General features: G+C 35.5%; 1 protein-coding gene across 1 annotated transcript; it reads left to right on the top strand.

Moving 5' to 3' along the window:
- Positions 1 to 113: 113 nt before the first annotated feature.
- On the top strand, positions 114 to 22,158 carry LOC110115540 (pre-mRNA-splicing factor ATP-dependent RNA helicase DEAH10). The gene is made up of 12 exons (XM_020848804.2): positions 114 to 447; positions 543 to 589; positions 675 to 755; positions 1,272 to 1,488; positions 1,569 to 1,947; positions 2,524 to 2,727; positions 4,109 to 4,269; positions 4,536 to 4,721; positions 5,592 to 5,823; positions 15,171 to 15,373; positions 21,549 to 21,683; positions 21,790 to 22,158. Exons 1-12 carry the CDS (start codon positions 329 to 331, stop codon positions 21,959 to 21,961), a joined length of 2,136 nt encoding a protein of 711 aa, XP_020704463.1. The 5' UTR covers positions 114 to 328; the 3' UTR covers positions 21,962 to 22,158.
- The last annotated feature ends 343 nt before the right edge of the window (positions 22,159 to 22,501 follow it).

Genomic DNA, 22,501 nt, shown 5'->3' with positions numbered 1-22,501 from the left:
CTTCGTGGCTGTTCGACTTCGCTCCTTCGACGACTTTCCCTTCCTGTCGGATTGGAAGTTACGACATTTTGGTCGGAAGCAACAACGGGAGCTCGCTGGCTGTGAAGGTAACTTTCTACCTTTCGCGCGCTTTTTCGGCCAAATCCCATAAATCCGCCGAACCGAGGGATTTAGTAAATTCGGGACTTAATCCGTAAATCCTTAAATCCGGGATTTACCCATCGCCGGGATTTAACCCGCGCACAAAAACCGTTTAGTTGGATTTAGCGTAAATTCGACTTAAATCCCGCTGTAAATCCGACACCAAACTGCCCCTAAATCCTGCATTATGAGCGGAGGTGCTTGTGAGCGGAGGTGCTTCCCTTCTATTTCCAGAAGTCCTCTAAAAGAGCAAAAATTGGTTAACTTGAACGAGGGAAGTAAGGCATCAAATAAGTCTTTGGATAGGTAATAAAATTCTCAGACTTCTTTGATGTGGTGTATTCCACGTTAATTTTAAGCAATTCAAAGATTTGTTGCATCTAATCGGATTTTGATTTTAGGAAGCACTGGATTCTTCAGCAAAGGAGATCTCTTCCCATTGCATCAGGTGTGTTTTTAATAGGAAAAAGCAGTGATGACTGTGTTTATGTTCTTATTTTATGTTTTAAGCGTTCATTCTCATTTGTTTTCAGTGGAGAGAAGACTTGTAGATGAAGTAAGGAAGAATGATACTATAATAATTGTTGGAGAAACAGGAAGCGGAAAGACTACACGTAAACACCTGGCTTTTTCTTCTTTTTCATAATTCATTTTCCTCTATTTATTTGCAGTTTATCACGGGCTTTTGCTTTGTAAAATACTTTATATGGAGAATTTAAGGGATGAATGGGAGAGTTTTATGATATATGTGAAGTCAATGGTAGATGAATTTTGATTTTCTATAATAGGTTGTCGTACTGGACAAGATGATTGGATTTCCTATTATTATAATATATCATCATTCAGAGTCATTTATTCAATAAATGTATTTAAAAAACATGCTTTAATAATGAACAATATTGAACATTAACTAAAAACTTTTCTCTCCATGATCCTGTTTCTTTTTATGCTATCATGAACTTAAGTTGCTAATATAATTTACTTTTTGAAAGTGCGTCGATTGTTGTTCATTATTTTTTACTATCTACATTTGAAAATCTCTATGAATCCTTATTTAATTCATGATTATTCCTACTTTCTTTGGGTCATAATATGTCTATTGTGTGCTTATTTTTGAGGTAATTCTACAGAATTGCCGCAATATTTATTCAATGCTGGATTTTGTCGTGATGGAAAAGTCATTGGCATCACCCAACCACGACGAGTTGCTGCTGTAACTGTGGCAAAACGTGTTGCAGAAGAATGTGATGTTCAGTTAGGTCAAAAGGTTGGTTATGCAATCAGGTTTGAAGATGCAACTTCTACTTCAACAAGGATTAAATATATGACTGATGGCTTATTGTTGAGGTAAGCTTATTTTATCCATAGCTTGTCTATATTCTTTCTTTTAATGTCATGCTGAGTGGTGTCCAACTTTGTGCATACAGAGAGGCGTTATTGGATCCCATCCTTTCTAGATATAGCGTCATCATAGTTGATGAAGCTCATGAAAGAACAGTTCATACGGATGTTCTACTGGGGTTGTTGAAAAAGGTTCAAGATGCAAGGTTAAAACAACACAAGCTTGACAAGCCATATATAAACAATGTTGTCAAGTTTGATAACGAATGTCACAGCTCAAATATGAAATTTTCTCCGTTGAAGTTGATTATAATGTCTGCTAGCTTAGATGCAAAAGGTTTTTCTGAGTACTTCTGTGGTGCGAAAGCGGTTTACGTCCAAGGGCGTCAGTACCCTGTGGATATACTCTATACATACCATCCAGAGCCCGATTACGTTGATGCTACTCTTATTACTATTTTTAAGGTATAGAATTTGCTTTTTAGTTTGTTATGTTGTTACTTTCGTAATCCATTCTCTTTATTCATCATGTTTTTTTTTTTAAATAATTTTTAGCATCCTGATATACTTGAGCAATATACTCGAGTTACATAGCAATATTTTGTAGCATAAAGAGATAGAAAGTTCATCTTCTTTTTTTAGGTAATTTATTACCTTTATTATTCTTTCAATTATTCATAACTAAGAGCTTGTGTATGACTATTAATTCATGGTTTAGTTAGTCTTTTACCTGCCCTAAGTTGCCTTTAGTTTGAATTTGGAAAACCCGGATTTTAATAGCTAAAACAACCTATTTACATTGAAGGGATAATTAAAATTGCATGCATGAAATCCTCATTGATGGAAGAAGCCTCATACATTTTGTACGCCCTTTTTGGTTTTAACTAATCTTTCGTCTGCCTTGAACAAATGTATTCCACATATCATTCTTATATTTTGTAGGCTTGTGTGGTTGAATTGCTGCATTGGTGTTGTTTTCATTAACAATTTATCATGTTTGTAGATTATTCTAACTATTTTTGTCCCATTTTTTTATGTTAGATTCATTTGGATGACAGCCCTGGGGATATCCTTGCTTTTTTGACTGGTCAAGAAGAGATAGAATTAGTAGACATGCTTGTCCATGAGCGGCTTAAACAATTACCTGAGCTTAGTAGGAACATTCTAACTGTTCCCATCTACTCATCCCTTCCTTCGGAGCAGCAAATGAATGTCTTTAGACCAACTCCATCCAATTTTCGCAAGGTAGCATGCATTTATCCATTCTATAGCAAAACATCATCTGACAATTTTTCATGCTTTTATCCATTCGAAAATGAAATTATCTTACAAATTCTTTATTATTATTATTTAGTTGTGAATAACCTTTTATTGTTATCATCAGTATACACTTTTTATTGATCAATGCACTTTTAAGTATTTGAATTCATTTCTTCACTCGAGATATGTGTTTTTGTCATTTTGAAGCTAATCTATTTTTGGGCATGCGTTTAAGTTGCACTTTAAAGATCAATTTTTCCATAGAGTGACAAACTGACTCTTATGTTTATAGTTTGTAATTTCGTGCTTTTAGTGTTTTTTGTTTATTATTTGGTCTTGGAAGGCAATTGTTCAATGTCTTGGTAATTATACAAAAAAGAACGAACCAAATGTCATGGATGACATATTAACCTTCTATGAAGATACAAGGCTATTATTAGTGGCACTAGTGATTTGCTTTGAAAAACACATCTGACTAAATATTCTTCAGAATAAAACAGATTGCCCTATTTAGGGTCACAATCCTCTTTTTATTAAAAAGACATTTTCATGAAATTAGAAGCTAAAAGAGAAAAAAAGACCTTTAGTTATTGCCTCAAAGTCACACAAATCTTATTAATTGCTTCCATTAATCTACCAAGATATTTTACATTTCAAAATTCTTGTTGGGATTCATACAAAAGTAACGAGGACTCTGAAATCCACAAAAAATCTGTTGAAATCCTACTATTTTCTTAAAAGTTTGCATATGATAAGTACTGCAAGTTTCATGCATGGAATTGTATCATTTTCGTTGGAACCATGTAATCTGTGACATAATATAATGATCTTGTTGCTCAATTCCCCAAAATACCTAAAAAGATTGCAACCTCATTAAAGCCAACCAACAGAACTCATAGTAGTTGCAAAAACAATGGAATGATAAAGGATGGAGAGGTCATCAATGCATACCCAAGAATAGAAGATTGTTGAAGTGTCACTGAAGCTACTAAGGGTCTGATCTCAGATCTCAACCTCCGTATCAATTGATCCATAGATTTTCTTCTATTTGAAAGCTTTGTCGTTTGGGTTCATATGAAATGGGACATTTACATGTAATTTGCTTGCATTACTACCATGCTTTTTGAAGAAGAGGATGTAGTGGTATATAGTTGCAATATATGTTGATAAAATGTGCATTCTTCTTGGGGGCAGGCCTAAGTATTCAAATCACATAAACATTCCATTTACAATGCACGTGTAAACAACACCAAACTCATGTTTTTTTTTTAATTATGAAATGCAATTTTTATAGTTTGTCTTTATCTTGAAATTAGCTAAAACTTGTAATGTCGCAATGATATATTGTTTTTGAATGGTTATGCAGGTCATACTAGCAACTAACATTGCCGAAACTTCTGTCACTATCCCTGGTGTCAAATATGTTATAGATCCTGGAGTGGTGAAATCTCGTTATTATAACCCTGTGACGGGGATGGAGTCATTAATTATTATGCCAATCTCAAAAGCTCAAGCTCTTCAAAGGAGGTAGGAAATCCTTTATGACCATATATGCCAACTATTGGTGTTGCTTCTCCAATTATTTGCTTTTTCACTTTTTGGTGTTTGGTTGGACACTTGAGTAAAGTATATTTCCCACTTTTACTTATTGATATGTTTTCAAAATGATCATGCTGCATGGATTGACATGTACTGCTGCACGGGTTGCCCAAAAGTATAGCTTTATATGTCTGACATGGTCTGCATTTGTGGCGTATTTATGCTAATATGAATTTTTTGTATGTATAATGTAGTGGTAGAGCTGGGCGTGAGGGTCCTGGAAAATGCTTCCGGTTATATCCAGAAAGTGAATTTTGGAAACTTATAGATTCTACTGTCCCTGAGATCAAAAGGTGCAGCCTGTCAAATGTTGTACTACAACTCAAAGGCCTTGGTTTTGATGATATTATTGGGTTTGATTTCATGGACAAGCCTTCAAGGTGAAGTATGCTTCGTTTTTATTTGTTTTTTCTTGTTATTTTGCTTACTGGCTTCATAGCAGTACTTTCTATAATCCAATAATTAAAATTGCACATATATATATATATATATATATATATATATATATATATAAAATTAAAATTGCACTTCTAACGTACTTTCAAGAAAAAGGATAAATGTTCAACTTCATGGGAATGGATGAAAGTCTTTTTTTCTTGCCTAATTTAATTGCATTCCTTCCACCTTCAACTCAAACCTATCAATACATGTGATTAAACCTTAGGAGTTACTTTTTAGTAACTCTTTGCTTATGTTCATTGTTTGCCGTTCCAGTTATATATATATATATATACCTCTTTTTATTTTGGGACTCATAAAACTCATTCAGTTTGTAATTGTATTCTAACTTTACTTTGTTATGTTTGGTCATACATGTGGCGGCCCTTGGCTCAAGTGGTTGTGCTTATTTTGATCTTTCAGCCATGATTTAAACTTGAAAACAATTGATCTTCATGTTGGGATATGGCAGTGTAAAATAATCCTTCCCTGGACTCCACAATAGTGGGAGTCTGGGATATTCTTGCACTTAATGAGGCTTTTGCTTTTAGTTGATTATGCAAGTTCCACTCAATTTGATATTATATGCTAATTGAATTTGGTGTAGTTTACAAGATGTGAATGGAAAAGTGAGCCTCTTTAGTAGTTTAGCAATGAGGTTTGAATGACATTTGTAAAAGACAACTTAAAATTTTCATCATTATGTTAAACAAGAAGTAATTTTTCTTCTTAAATGTTTTCATATTGCTGCTGCCATTCTTAATTTATGCATTGCATTGGATTTACTTAATCTTAATTCATCCCAATGACAGGAGTTCCATTAAACAATCCCTACAGGAGCTGTACCTTTTAGGGGCTTTGACTGATGATTGTAAATTATCTGATCCAGTTGGGATTCAGATGACTAGGTTCCCCTTGGATCCCATATACTCTAAAGCACTCATCTTGGCGGGGGAATTCAAGTGCTTGGAAGAAATGTTGATTGTGGTTGCAATGCTCTCAGTGGAGTCTATTTTTTACTCACCTCGTGAAAAACTAGAAGAGGTACTATACACAATACTTCCAAATCTTTTTAAATGACATGTCAAGGCTAGCGCATAGTATTGTATTTTATGGTGGAAATCTCACAATGTGACTATTATACAAGTTTATTAATGAAAATTGATATTGGTTTCTGCTTGTATTGTTTGTCTACAAAAATAAAAACATTTGGACATATTACGAACCACATTCTCATCCATTCTTCTTGTAGTGCCCAAGGTGTTAACTTTATATTTTTCAATATTTTTTACATTTTCTGGAACAAGTGTTACTCCCATGATATCTTTAGTATAATAATTACACTATCAACTATTCCTATTGATGGCACTTTTTTTTTGACATTCATTTATGCCACACTCAATTAGGCTATTTGTGACTTTTTTATTACTCGTGCATTGATCCCTAGAGTATAGTTAATTTAATCATAGTTTTTATAAAATTTATTTTTATTTTTATGATTATATAGTTATCCTAAAGTATTTTATTTGAATTACCAAACCTTAACTTTGGAGGTTTGGTATCCAATATGATTGTGAGATTATTATTACTTTTAATTTCATTTAAATTGTATATCATATATACAAATTTTATTATGTTAACCCTTAGTTCTTTATCTTCTGGAAATTTTCTCTTTTGTTAGAACTTGTCATGTATTTCAATAGTGGCCTCATCTATTAAAATTAGAGCAATTACAAATATAATTCATAAGGTATCTCACTTAGAACATCTTTTGTAAACATCTACATGACTAATACAAAAGAGTTACAAACTTGATGCTTTCTTTGATGTAACTACTATACTTGGAAATTTAGATCAGTCCTAGTGTTGTGAATATGCAAAACACAATACCAAGTGTGAAGCTCAACAAAGCGTGCATATTGGTTGATCAAAGTGTGCATCTAACAACTAATGCATCCTAAACTTTCATGTTGAGAAAATATTTTATGGTGTTCAAAATATTCAACATAATCTATACAACAACAACAACAACAACATCAAGCCTTTATCCCACTACGTAGGGTCAAAATATTCAACATAATCTATGTCAAAATAAAATTGTAAGAGCATTTTTGTCATAATAAATTAAACATTAACAACAAAGAGAAATGCAAGATCTGAAGCCAGTTGAATTTCAGCCACTAACAATAAAAAGAGGACTCTTGAAAATGTGAGTAACTCGAGGTGGGATCTTAGTGGTAGAAGGTCGTCGGCCAGAACGATAACACATGTAGGGGACCCTTGATGAGAAATAAGAGCTAATAATTTTTTTTTTTTGTTATTTAGGTCAATTAAGATAAACTGACATATATATATATATATATAAGACTTAAATTCAAGACCTATTGGTTAAGTGCGAAAGTCCTCAACCAACAGAGCTAAAATAAGGAAGTTTTGATGAGTTCTCATTGATGATGGACACTTATGAGATTTAATGACATATGAAGAACCTCAACAATGAAGGAGATGTGAAAGAGACATGATGGGATCTCATTAGGGGAGAATATAGATAAGATAGATGATGTGTGAAGGGAAAAAAAAAGTTCACCATGACCTATTGTGATGAGAAGTTAAGAAGAAAACATTTGTGGATGACCTATCACTCTATCCTTCGGCATTGGCATTGCCGTCATAGGTAGAGACAGGTCCGCCATATTCACTGGACTTATCACGGTGTTATCCACTATAGCGATAATTTATTTATTTTCCTATCCATAGACGTTTTAGGGAAGAGTTTAGAGTGCAACTTCCAATAAACTGTAGTTGAAAGCTGAAGCAAGGAGTTTCCCAGGTATTGCAGCAACCGTAGCCATTGTGTTTGACAATGTAGCACAACTACTTGTTCCCTTTGTTTCTGCATTTACAACTGGTGATTCATATTGCTGCTACTGATTTTTTGAAAGCAAAATCAGAGAAGTGGTGTTTGCAGCAGTTCAAAGGAGAAAACATCGAATATAATTATTATTATTAGTAAAATGGAACATGAAAACAATACGTGGTTGTTGTCCATGATTTGCTTGGTGTCCATCGAAGGAAAACAATTTTGAGTTTTAAGCAATCCAGGAGAAAAATCCAACCGGTTTGCTGTTTAGTGCAAGAAGATTCAGAAATGAGCGAATTTGCTGTCTACAGCAAGAAAGAGGCAACGAATAAGCAAAGGCGACATTTATAACATGAAACGACACTTTAGGTACCTTTAATTGATTGATGGATCATCGAGGAACCTCCATTTTTTAAAAACCTTTTTGGATCACTGTAAATAACTTTGAGAGGTTGGCTATAGATCAATAATAGTCATAGATTAGACCATAGAAATTGTTTTTTATGAGAAGGGATAGGTCTTGGAGCATTGCTTGTTTTTCCCCTCTTATTATTTTTGGAGAAAGCGGATCATTCTTTTGTCGTTTGTTTGGTATTCTCCCACATATATTTATTCTTTTGTCCTATGAGCATCATCATCTTTTTGGCATGATGGAGATTTGTAATCAAGAATAGGAGTTCATTTGCAATTTTTTGCAAGGTTTTTAAAACTAGACTGGATAACAAACCAGAAGGAGAGGCTCACGGTTCGACCGGTCAGTCGAACCGGATGACATAATAAATAAGAATATTATTAAAAATTAATAAAATTAACATAATAATATGACAATCTAACCATAAAATTAATTATATTATATTTATGAATATCTTTCTTTATTAGAGAAATGACATTTCTTTATTAGATTTAGATGAGAATTTGACCCTTAACAGGACACAATGGAGAAAAAGGATTCACCGCACATAGTGGGATAAAGGGTTGTTGTTGTTGTATTAATATCTAATAATTTAATTATAATTTACTTTTACATTTAATTATAGTGATAATAAATGAGATTTATAGAACTAAACCTAATTGTTGTTGGACCGGTGGCTGAAATTTTACAAATTGTTGAAATTTTTCTTCTGCTGCTACTAAGGCACTTCTACAAATGCCTCGTGTGCATTGACCTGGATGAGAGGTGCCATTAAGGGATGTTTCATTGGGATTTCCACACCTGTTTGGCGCTTCAAAGAGCGCATTCACTTCCATAGTGACCTTCATTCTATTGGGGTCAACACAAGCAAAATCAGGGCAATTGTCTACACACAAAACGTTGCCATGAATAACACTTACCTTCTCGGGGTGACCGGCTTACGCACAATCCCCTCCAAGTTCGTGAATGGATCCCTGCTAGTGTGTGAATCGTCTGAAGTTTCCATTTGTTGTCTGATATTGGGTCCTGTTAGCGATCACATTCGAACAAGGCCTCCTTGTCGTTGCTGGCTGCATTCGACGCAGCTGCATAATCAAACATTGTATCACACGAGCCCTTTTCATAATGCTCCAGGTCATCCCGATCGTACTCTGTTTGAGGCTCCGAGCCAGTAGGGACGAAACCTTCGAAATGTCAAGGAAGAAGAGCTTGGACAGGCTCAAATTTACGGCTTCAGGAATCGGGCAATTCTTTCAAAATCGGCTAGTTTGCCGATTTGTCGGTTTAAACGGAATTTCTACAGGTTTTTCCCTGGTTTCCTGCAGGACAATTTTATTATTGGCACCGGACAGGCCGCTGGACCGACTCACGGTTGAATCGGCCAGTCTGATCCAATTTTTTAAACCATGATTTTTTGAGAGTAAAGCATGAAGTGCACTTCATTAGTATCTACACATCCTAAAGATTTACTTTGAAAATGATCACTCCATTTCTGAATTCCATCATATATTTTTGCATAGACTATCCTTGAAATTTCCTTGTATTGTGCAATTTTTTCCACTGAATCTTGACATAACTCTCAGGATAGAATTCGTGAGAAATCAATTGCTTAGACTATCTCTTAGTTCTTGATAATTAATCTCTTTTTAGTGAGCATTCCACCACCAAAAGCATGAAACTAAGTTTTAGATAAGCAAATGTCACTTTGATATGAGTATCATACCGTTTAAGATGAATTAAGTCTCCTGTTGGTCAATACACGTGTGTAATGTAAATGTAATGTATCGCATCAATTGTCTCGTTACAAAAGGGAATTTTCACCTTTGACTCTCCCTTGAAAGTTCTTTCTCTCATATTTCCATTTTTGATAGCCACATCTTCTTCATCCTTATGTGCACTCATGCCAATAACATTTGCCTAGTGAGCATTTGTTGTTGCTGCCATAGAAGAAATGAACATATGGCTCATGCAACAAAAATTTGGTGAAGTGCCAGAATATTGCATCTTCATTCACTTTATTATAATATCCATTTCTTTAGAGAATATAGTCGCTTGTTCAACTACATTTTGAGGGGTTTCATCCGCTTTCCATTTTAATCTCTTCCACTTCTATGGGTGTCCAAGGAAATAAGCATTTCTACAAATACTATAATGTCCTCTCTCCCTCTTATTTCTTTCTTGGCTTTCTATGGGTGTCCAAGGAAATAAGCATTTCTACAAATACCTTGATGTCATCTTTTTATTCATACCATACGCCTATGAAGTAGGAATGATGTTTTTATAATAATTGGATTCAATGCTGCCCTTTTAATGTTATTGCATAAGCATGCAATGAGAAGCCATAACAGATATGAAATGATATAGGAATTCCTTTAATAGGCTAGTAATCTAAAATCAAAATATAGGTATGTCAAATTAATTTTCTTGTTGTAGACAGCAAGGCCCTCTTCTTTTCTGAATTATTTTCTCACTGAACAGCTAGCAGAGTGTTTACTTAAGAAACTTTCTAATTCCCTCCCAATAAAATCAGTCAGTCCATCAATACGCCCCTCACAAAGTGTCATCTTATCCTTAAGGTGGAACGAATGAAACTGTGGTTGAAGCACTTGACTAATAGCACTAGACCAAAAAATGGATTGACATTGGGTCGAATAATCACTGCCACCAACATCTCCCTTATCAATCTCTCGATATCATCCTTCTGAATTTTAGGATAACGGTACAGACGAACACTAATAGGTGAGGCTACTTCCTTCAAAATGATAGCATGTTTGTGTTCCCGCAGAAGAGGCAACCTGAACTTGTTGGAACACCTCTCGATAATGCTATAGGAGTGGTTGAACCATGTCTAGTGCTTTCATCTTCTCCCCATCTTCTTCACCTTCCAAACTTTGTAGCTCCACCAAAAATCTCATTAATTCACCCTTACCCCTCTTTGGAAGTTGATAGGAAAATCAAGTATTTCCTATTCACTTTTACAGCAAATCTCAATGCAAACTGCTGTTCACAGCAGGAAAAACAACAAAACAGTGGAAAAACAGGTGAAAACTGAGAGAAAAATGGAGAAACGACTTGTATTTCACTAGTAGATGCAAGGAAAATAGCAAAGATACAAGGATCCTCTATTCGAGAGGAGGATCGCACTCTCCAAATCTCTAGAATTCGTTCTAGAGCCCAAACACCAAAAAGAAAACCAAAGAACTCTCACAAAAAAATCACATAACCCTAACCCTAGCCTTTTCTCCCTACTTAATACATACAATTCAAAATAGATACAAAAGGACCTAATTGCCCTTGCTTCTCCTCCTTTTGGCTCCAAGATTATATTTGAATCTCAAGTGGACCCCACCTTTTCCCCCCTCATTGAGCCCGCTGGCCCCCTCCTGCTGTAAACGATTCGGACCAGCCCAGGGGGCTGGGCCGGCTGGACCGGTCCATGGAGGACTGGTCTAACAGAAGTGGCTCCAAAATCACCTCCATGTCATCTGTCAATGTAACTGGTAATGTTGAGCTGATGGGAACCATATTCTTCATAGGTGAGGTCATTGAATTCTTGTTTACTTGAGATTGAGAAATTACACATACTTTGGAATCTTGCTCGATATAAATAGGATTTATTAAACAAAACTTTGCATCAAATTCATCTACTATAGCAAATTTCTTCATACTTTGTTGACAATTCTGCTTGATAGGAATTGAGTGTCGTTGATGTTGATAATGTCCTTTGACGTGAAGATCCAACACCTTTTTCATTCCTTCTAGGTTGAAAAACTTTTCCTCCATTGATGACATCCTGTCCTCAAACACCGATTTGAGTTGGCCAACTTTTCCCTTAAGACGCTCTTATAAGGGATCAACTTTTCTTGTCGCTATATGTCTCAAAAAAGTGCTCTGATACCAATTTGATAGGAAGTGATTGCATAAATTTAGGAAAAGCCTTAGCTGAAATCTGATTTCAATAATTTCAGAAAAACCAACGACAAGAAAACCATAAATAGAACACACAAGAATACTTTTTTTAATTGAAAGTTTTATGAAAGAAAAGACAAGATACAAGTGGATCTTCAATTGGAGAGAGATTTGACTCTTGGCTGGCTAGAGCTCAAACACCCTAAGAACAATCTAATTTATGCAAACAACACATACCTCTAACCTTACGAAAATCACATACTAAACGCAAACAATAAACAACAAATATCCAAACAGCCCTCTCCCAATTCCCTCATATTTCTTTAATTATTTTCCTCCCAAATCCGCCCTCAAATTTTCCCTCTTAAATAATAAAGTATTTCATAATTAATCCCCTCCAAATCAGCCCCAAATCAGTCCTCTTCAATTAGAAAATATTTCATAATTAATTCCTTCTAAATCAGTCCCCAAATATGCTCTCATTAATTAGGCCTCCTAATTAATACCCTTCAATTAAGAACCTTCATAAACAACTCCCTCTTTATTAGAAAACTTTCTAATTCCTCCCAGTCAAATCGGCCAGTCTATCAGCTAGCTTGTAGATGGCAAGTGCTGGAAGGCCGAAGGCAACAACAGTAGGTTTTTTTGGTTCTAGGTGGTAATGCAAATGGCGGTGAACCTAGAAGACCTTATGGGTTTTGTAGTCAATGGTTTTGGCAGCTAGGAGAAGATGGGAGGATTTGGGAGGATACATATTGATTTCTATTGTAGAAATTCAATTTTTAAAAGGAAATTATAACAAAATTTTGATTTGAATTTAGTCTTATTCATCCTAAACTTCCTTCCTAAAGGAATAAATAAATTCCATCAAAGAAGCATCCCCTATCTTGAATTTAAAAGTCAAAATACATATTTATCCAAAATAAAAATAAAAAATCTTCTTCATCTAATTCATGTTGACTTGATCATCAATTTCAGTGGCTTGATATGAGAATCACCATCATTAAGCATCTTTATCAAGAAACCAAATCATCGAAATTTTAGTGGTCACAAAATTTTTAAATCTAGATAATGGACAGCTTGATTGATCATCATCTTGATTGATCCTCATATCAAAAGCCAAATTGGGTTCATTAATGCTTGAATGATTTGGTGTAAGAAACAAACGACGCGGCATCTTTCACTTAGGTTATCGAACAATGCTAATAATGAATATAGTAGCGAGATAGCAACATTAGATGGCATGCATCCACATAAGTTAGAAATTTTATATTAGCATCTAATCTCCTAAAAAAATAGAGGCAAATCAGAGGATAACTTCATATGCATGGTACTTCTTTCTTCTATCAAATATGGGTTTGAAATGCAGAGTGAAATGCGAAAAATAATCTCAAAGTAGAGAAAAAATGGCAGCACACTGTTCATCTCATTTTTGCCAGATATATAGGTCTAAGTTTGTTAAATGTGCAATCAAACATAGGAAAAATTCTAAAAAAAATAGGGACAAATGCTTGAGATTGTTCTGATTTCTACTAAATGTATGATTTATTAAATTCTTAACAAAGCAAAGGAAGAATAACATGACATGATAGAGGAACGGAAAAATTGATGAAGAAAATTAGTTGTAGGAGGAAATGGTACATGAAAAGGTCGATGAGTTGCGCAAACAAACTTATGTGGATGGAGGAATAAAAGTGTGCTTATTAATTGCCAGTAGGAGGAAAGATGAGAGAAGTTGATAACATAGTTGAGAGAGATAAGAAAACTATAATTTATCTTTAGAGGACTCAAATGTCTTAAGTAGAATAAAAAAGTGAGGAACTGCTTACCTCATATCAAAATGCGTTAAAAACGCTTCTCCTTCCATCTTTCGGATGACATACGAAGCTTAAATTTCCTTGCTTCACATTGCACCGCTTTATAAGCATGAGCTTTGTTGTATGTTCAATAATGTTGATAATTCCATAACTACTTCAAATCCCTATCAATGCTTCTTACATATATTAGTAATTTCAACTTTGGTGTACACAATTTTATTCGTGATGTACTGAAAATTTATTCTTATGGTACTTGGTCATATTCATTCTTAATGCTAATAAGAACATTTGAAAAATCTTCTTTTGTTCTTTATATTTTTTTCTTTGATTATCTCATCAAAAAAATTATCTCCATAGTAGATTTACCTTATATAACCATCTCGATCCCCCTGTTTAACATGATTATCTGAAATCTGTGTCATTATCACAACATTAATGTAAAATTCTTTGATGTCAACCTATTTTTGTACGGTTAGTTCATATGTATGTAGATGATTATATGGCATATGATATGCTTATGCATGGGATTGAAATGTTCTTAGGCCCAGCTGATTCTTGAAGTGTTCATTCATATTTTGAAAAGAATGATAAATTTACTAAATTTTGTCATTTGGTCGGATGTACTTATATAAATAAATGTTAATTTTGGACTCTACAAATACCTTCAAAATCTCCCAAATGTGCTGATTTTATCTTTACATAAAATGAATGAAAATGATTTCATGATTTTCTAAAATAAATTTTCTAATTACAAGCCACCAAATGAGCCCAAAACCCTTTTGGACAAAAATTAATGCATGCAAAATACAACGGGTTTGTATGCAAACTTTTTGCATGCAAATGGCCAGACAGGCTTAATGTTTGTAAATGCAATAACATATGCTATAGTTTTTCTTTACAAGTTATGCTCGTATAAGCTTATCTCTTTATAATGGGGAAGTTGAGTTTCTTTTTTGTAAGAATTTCGAAGGATATTGCTCTCGTTTTTATGATAATTTCACTCATGTAGTGGTGTTGCCCTTAATTGTTCCACAATCTGTTGCTTTTTTTTTTTTGAGACTTAGCCTTTGTTTGATTTGAAGGAAAGTGAAGAAAATGAAATGAAATTCAAGCAATTTGTGTGTTAATTATTAATCTATGACTACTGATCAGAGCTTTCTAATGATTTGTTCTCATTTTCTTTAATTCAAATTATCAACACCCAAACACACCCTTATTAACCCTTTCATCATCAGGTTTTTGCTCTATTTTCTAAAAGAAAATTGTCAATCTTGTAACTATTATGTATCAATTGCATGCTTATCGCCTTATGATTGATCTTTTCAATTTTGTTGTTATAATCTACGAGATGGCTTTGTTGTATTCTTCACCTCCCGTGATTTTCTATTGCAAGGCAAGATCTGCGTGGAAGAAGTTCTCAAGTCCTGATGGTGACCATCTAACGCTTGTGACTATATTTCGTGCTGCTGTGGAGTACCGGGAGAAGATTAGGGCTGCTACTAATAAAGAGAAAGCAATTGACAAAAGTCTAAGTAGGTGGTGCAGGGATAATTTCATCAATAATAGATCGTTAAAGCATGCACTAGATGTTCACAGGTTGGTCTTACCACCTTTCGTCTTCTTTCGGTTGTCTATTGTTACTTTTTTTGTTCTTTATGGCACCAAAGACATGTTCTATCTCCAATATAATTAATTATTTTCTTTTTAAGTTAAAATATTTTTTCTGCAAGGTTTATTTTCTTATTTAAGGCGCTCAAGTTGTTAGTCCATTTCAAAATACTGAATTATCTATCTATTCTAATGTTGTGAGATGAGTTTAAGGTGATAACTTACTAGACATCAACATATCCTATTGAATCCTCAGGCAGTACAAAAATATTATGAAACTTGGTCTACAAACATGGCAGAACAATATATAAATTCTTAAGTCAATAAAAGAAGAAATAAAAGCATGCCACACCAGCATTACAAACCGCAAAGGACAACAGCCCATCTTCGGCCGAGAGAAGTCTAGACCGCATGGTTTTCAACCCACTTGGTCCATACACATGGGTTTATGTATAAAGCATAACTTTTTCATTACACTGAACTAGTATTTTTTTTAATATAGTCTGGTTCTTTATTGTAAAACCAGTTTACCAAAATAGTTTAAATACCCCTAACTTTGTAATGAAAGTTCGATAAATGAATAATTTTAAGTTTTTCTGTTCTCCTCTCCTTTTGGAGTCTACACCTAGTCTAAAGATGCCCCTCCTTGGTTTGCAAAGAAGCCTATATCAAATGTTGTGCCTATTGCACTAACCTCAAACCTCCACAAGAACCAACTCTACTGCTGACAAACCTTCAAATCCCTGACTTCAACCAATCTTTTTTGGCTCCTCACGCCTTCAACTACTCTTCTTCGGCTTCAATCTTCCACGCCTTCTGCATCTTCTTCAGCTCCTGGATTACAATTTTCTTTAGCCATCGTCTTCGGAAACTGGGCAGCCATCTTCGCTATCATGCCTCCCTCTTTTTCATGCTTTCAGCAACAAGGATGCAATCTCCTTCAACCAATCCTTTTTAGCCACAACCATCAGCATCTAGACAGTGATCTTCTTTATCTTCCAATCGTTCAGCCCTTAAGCACCAATCCAACAACAGCTCTATCACCTTCAACATCAAGCAATCAGTCGACCACCTATTATCACCTACAACATAGCTACTATTCACCATTTATAGATTGCAAATTTTATGTTCTTCTTTTCAAGATTGCATTAGGTTCTTTTTTCCGTTGGTTTTCTTGCCGTTTTCTCATTTGCAAATACACATTTCTACTAGTTTATTGTGCTATTTGTTTACAAACACCAATTCTTTTTATCAAAGAGCACCATCTTGCAATAATTACACCCTTGAACAAATGCAGCTTGAAAAATATTGATTTACTAGAAGCTCTCCAAACAATGCAAACCAATCAAGAATTGCAATTTTTCGAAATCCAAAAATCCTTCTAACAGGCTATCAGTTTGCTTTCATTGACACATCCTTACAACAATTCCATTCTCTTATGGACTCTGTTAACAAGCGTCTTGATAGTTTGCGCACAGAACACCCACATCCTTCCCTCCATCAAGAACTTTCATCTTCCACTGGTATCCTTGATTCTGCAGGTCGAATTCCTTCTCAATAGTCCCCACCTTCCCCAACAAAATCTTTTTTCTTTAAATCAATGAAAATCAACTTCTTCTTTTTAATGGATTTGACATCGAAATATAGATCTTTAAAGCACCTGAATACTTCAATTTTCATAATACTCCTAGGTAGGGGTGTCAATTTCGGGTCACGGGTCGGGTTCGGGTCGAACCCGAACTGACCCGGGTGCAAAACGGGTCGACCCTAACCCGACCCGGGTAGAGTTTTCGTGTCGTGTCAAATATTGACACCCCTACTCCTAGCTATCATCGTGTCAGAATTGCTTCATTTCATCTTGAAGGTTCTATAGTTACTTGGTACCAATAATTACGAATGAAATGTCAATTATTTTCTCAACCCGATTTTATCTTATCTTTGTAACAACTTGTTGGTAAATCTACATATGAAAATTTACATGACATCTTTTTCAAACTAACTCAATAAAATTCAATTCTTAAACACCAAGCTTCATTAAAAAACGTTGCTTTTAAGTCCTAATTTATTTGAATATGTCCTCCTTAGTTACTTCATCTCCGGACTTAAACCTAGACTTCCATAAATCTGACCCCTACTTCGCCACAACCTTTCATCAAAATTTCCATCCCCTCTTCCACATTAACCCTTAATAACCCTAAACCTCCAAATATTCCAATCAATAAACTCTCACTAGTTGAAATTCAATTTTGACTTGAAAAAGGTTTTTATTTCAATTGTGATGCTAAATTTGGCCTGCAACATCATTTTTCCAATAAATTCTATCTTTTATTTGGCACAAATGATCAACCTACCAATGATGTGAACCCAGAGCCTCACCCTGGATTAGCCTCAATGTTTATGATGAGGACATCAGATTTCGACATGTGTACCGTCGTCGGAGCCAGAGATCTACGGCTACGATCCAGAGTCTTTACTTTTGATATATCTTGTATTTTATTTGTTCTTCCATTTTTCTATTTTTCCTAGTTTACCCCTGTGGGTATTGAGTCACTATTGTAGCCCCGAGGGCATTTGTGTCTTTCTAGTTTTCTTTTATTTTGACCTATTTATAGGAGGCCTATTGCATTGTAATGGATGATGATTAGTGAAATGAAAATTCAGCTCTTTATTTTATATCTCTTTGTGAGTTCTTGAGAGGGGAGACCCTAGGCGAGGGAACAAGCAATACCCGTCAACTTTTGGTGGATTCCAAAGTTCGCGGCTCGTCCTTTATCCTTTCTTCTTTCCCCTACACCCTCCACCATCCCCTTCCCCAAACCGAGCCCCCCATTTCCCCCAAATCTCCCAAATCCGCAGGCCCCCTTGGCCGCCCAAACCCCTGGTCAGCTCGCCCAGCAAGCCGCCGCCACCTCCCCTACCCGCCGGCCGCCGTCCATCACTGGCCACCTGTCCGACCACCCACCCACCGCCAGCACACCTTGCCATCCAATTTGAATTCCCCAAATTCAAATTATTTCAAACCTTTCCTAATTTAATTCCTAGTCCTTTAAGAAAGATCTCAAATTGGATTCAATTAATTATTGAATTTGAATTCTTTCCTAAAGCCAAATTCCAAGACAGGAAACCTCATATTTAATTCAAATATGAAATTAAATTCAGATTTGAATTGAATTAGTTATTCAAACCTTGGGGCCCACCTAATTAACACAAATCCCCTCCCTCCCTTTAAATGGCCGCCCCCTTTAATGTCCCCCTCTCTCCAATTTTCATTAATTGCCCTCAATCAAGACTCTCTAATTACCTCCCATTAATTCTTTTATTTGAATTGAATTCAAATTCAAATCCTTCCCTCCAATTTCACTAAATCTGAGAATTAACTTCAGATTTTCTACTACTCCTCCCTAATCCCACCACAACCAAGCCGCCCCTTCTTTCCCCTCTCCCCACCACCTCCAACCCGAGCTCTCCTCTCCCCTCTCTCTTCACCCTCTTGGCCGGACCTCTCCTAGGTGATGGTTCATCCATCTTACACCACCACAACGCTGAGATCCATCCATGATCATGCATGGCTGATCCGGAGCTTGATCACGACTTTGCTTACAACGCCCAAGGAGAGATCGATATCTCCACTCTCCTTTCTACGAACCCGATTGGGAATACGACGAAACGGTGGAAAGATACATCAAACGAATCCTCTACTGCCTCGTCGAGACGATCGAATTCTAACAACCCCAAGCACCGTGGGTTCTCATCGGACGACCACCCGCTCCTCCAACTCTGGCTCCTTCCCCGGCGACTAGTCCCCTCGACATCACATGTCTTCTATTGGCATCCCTAAGTTTGCTTTCAACCTTCATCCGCTAAGCCGAGTGATATCAAGAGTGCATGTGAGGGATTCCAAGGTGAATGATCTAGATTTTAAACCATGGATTTTGTTAACATGTCATTTTCTCTACTTATTTGTTGTTGATGTAATTTTGCTAGTCTTCTATTGCTCTTAATTGTAATCAATTGTCATTACTTAGTTCTTCCGTGAAATTTTCTAAAGATCTATCTTGAATACGCTTCATTTATGTTTAACTACGTCAAGTTCACAATTTATTAATTTCATGCAAGCAATTCTTGTTTCACCACATTGTTTCACATCAGTTTCAACTTGCCATTCAACACGTCCTTTTTGATTAACTGGCTCTAGTAACCATCAAAATGTCTGTATATTAATTGATAACGATAGTATCTCATATTTTGATCCGTACTTGTCAGCTGCGCTTCTATCTAGGTCATCCACAGATGTATTAACCTTGGTTACAATCTCATCAATCCTACCTTGTAGATCACCTGGTACAAGCAAGTTGGTTACTTTGATCCTCTTAGCAGCTAACAAATCTCCCGAGAAATCCCTAAGGTTTTCCACTGTAAAATTTGCCTGACCCACAATATAATCCAATGTATCAAAGGTGCTACTGTGAAACTTTCCCTGACCATTGTACAAAAGAATGCATCCAACACTGGATGCATTTAATTAAACATATAAAACAATCAATAACAATTCAATGACCTAACAGAAACCATAAACATCAAAATAAGATATGGAAGAAGAAAAGTTCATACATTAATTGCAGCCAAGGTGAAGAACAGGAGCAGTATTAGAGGGATTGCATAAGCCACTCGAGAATAAGAATCTAAAGGGCTGCGACATCAACAATAATAGCAAGCATTAAAGATCAAAATCAATCCAAATATCACAAACCACCTAAGGGCAATGATAAAGAGAGGAGAAGCAGTGAAACCAACATACTGCAAAAAAAAAAGAGTAAAATGAATAAGAATCTTAGAAAAAGAAGAACAAAGAACATGAAGGTTAACTAAGAGATTGAAAAAGCTCATAGCCCCGATATTCCAACCCCTAGTGTAATCTTTGAAGTTGTTCAGAGGATCTCTCCTCTCAGTCTTCTTAGAAGCCAAGACAAAACAGATGTTCACCAACTTAGTAGAAATCTCCCCAACAGACTTCCTAAAGGGAACAAAGCTATGTCTTCCTCTCTCTGCAAAAAAAAATAAAAAAAATCCATCATTCTGTCCCAAACTAATATTTTTAATTAAAAATCCATCTTTTCATAGCAAGAGGCTTCCTTTCTCCAAAAAAAAAAACACAAAAAGAACCAGATTTAAAAATTGAAAAGAGGTGGAACTACAGGCCTTAAGGCGAAGCCCTCGTGGAAGCCGAAGAACACGAGAGGGTTACCAAAGAAGACGAATGTAGTCGAAGAAGAACGAAGAAGGCGAAGCTCTCGTGGAAGTTGAAGAACACGAGAGGGTGACCGAAGAAAGCGAATGTAGTCGAAGAAGAACGAAGAAGGCGAAGCTCTCGTGATAGCCAAAGAACTCGAGAGGGAGACCTGTCGGGTATGAAGTTGTGTGAGAAGGGAAGGAATAGGAGTAGTGGAATGGGAATACGAAGAGTTGCAACATCAATAGTTCAGGTAGCGTTACGAAGTGACATTATCGACGGTTAGATAGCGTTCTAGAAGGATCCGAAGTCACTTTTTAATATAACGGACAAAAACTCAAGCCTTAAGAAGAATTAAAATTAATTTAATATGAGCCATAAGGGGCATTTATATATCGTATGAAATTATTATATAAACGCTAGCTTTGTTGTGCGAAATTATTATTTTTTTAAATGAGTGAATAAATGTTTTGTATGTAAAAGTTATGCAAGTGTCTTAAATAAAGAATTTGAAAAGTCATAAATGAACATTTCAGATTATTTTAAAATTTATAAATGAACGATCAGGATTTGCTAAGAGTGGAATCCCAAGCCACTTTTATATAGTAGTATAGATATAATCATAATTGTAGTTCATGTTGAACTTTCTTATAGTTTATATAGGACAAATTACTTTGTAAATTAATTAGAAACATTTCAACTTGTTTATGAATGATTATCTCGCTCTTCTTTATGAGCAGCTCTCAAATTATTTTCTTTTTATGCTATTAAAGGTTATAGAAGTAATAAAAATTTTTTTGGCAGGAATGAATGGAAATAAGAATTCTTAAAATTGACTTGAAATGAGAGGACAATGTTAGTGATAATGATGATGATATCTCGTTTTAAAACTCTTTGTTTTGCAATAGTAACTTGTTTTCTTCTCTCAAACAGTCAGATAAAAGTGTATCTTAAACAAATGGACATGGCTCTGTCTTCATGTGGTGATGATGTGCTTCAGTTTCGCAGATGCCTCACAGCATCATTCTTCCTCAATGCAGCAGAGAAGCAGCCTGATGGATCATACAGGTATCGAGTTTCTATCATTTTCTAAATAGCTATATTTGAAGAAATTAAAACCACCCTAGAGAAGTTTAAAATATCTGCTTACTCATGCTCAAGTAATTTTTGGCAGGGTGAAGGCAAATGGTCAGAAGGTGCAGATCCACCCTTCTTCAGTGCTATTTAGAACAAAGCCTGAGTGCATAATATTTACTGAGTTGATCCAAACTAATCAAATTTATGTGCGCAATATTTCTCGGGCATGGATGCCTGAACTTTCTAAGTATTATGATGTAGAAAGCTAGGTTTCTTTCATGTTTTGTCTATTTAATGTGAATGGGGTTTTAGCTGGTTGTTGCAGCCACCATTTGTGCCATTAGCAAATAGTGAAGTTGCTTTCTTTCATATAATATTATTCACTTCACACAAAATTTGCCAATTTTTGTATGTGAGTATATAGTAAGCCTAAATGATAAGTATGTTTTTTTGGGTTTGCACAAAAGATTCTTTCTCAGCCTCAACTTTCTTTCCAATATCTCTGGATTCTCGACTGCTCTGTTGATTCCCTTGCGGGAGAAAAGTTATTACGTCCGGACAAAAAAATCGAAAATCCGGACGAATACCGAGCGATACCGAGTGCTCAGTACCGAGCACCCAGGTGACTTTGCGCTCTGTTATTGGTCTCTGGACGCGTTCGATGTCCGGACACAATAATTACTCCTTGCAGGGACCTATTGGTGTTAGTTTCATTTAGGTTTTTTTGGAATATCTTTTTTAATATAAATTTTTATTGAAAGTACAAAACAATAGTAGTAAAAAATTATTCAAATGAACCCTAAATGGGA

Source organism: Dendrobium catenatum, unplaced genomic scaffold (genome assembly GCF_001605985.2).
Source record: "Dendrobium catenatum unplaced genomic scaffold, ASM160598v2 fragScaff_scaffold_651, whole genome shotgun sequence".
NCBI lineage: Eukaryota > Viridiplantae > Streptophyta > Magnoliopsida > Asparagales > Orchidaceae > Dendrobium > Dendrobium catenatum.
Note: the sequence above shows the minus strand (reverse complement) of the source record. Positions and strands in the feature narration are given on the sequence as shown.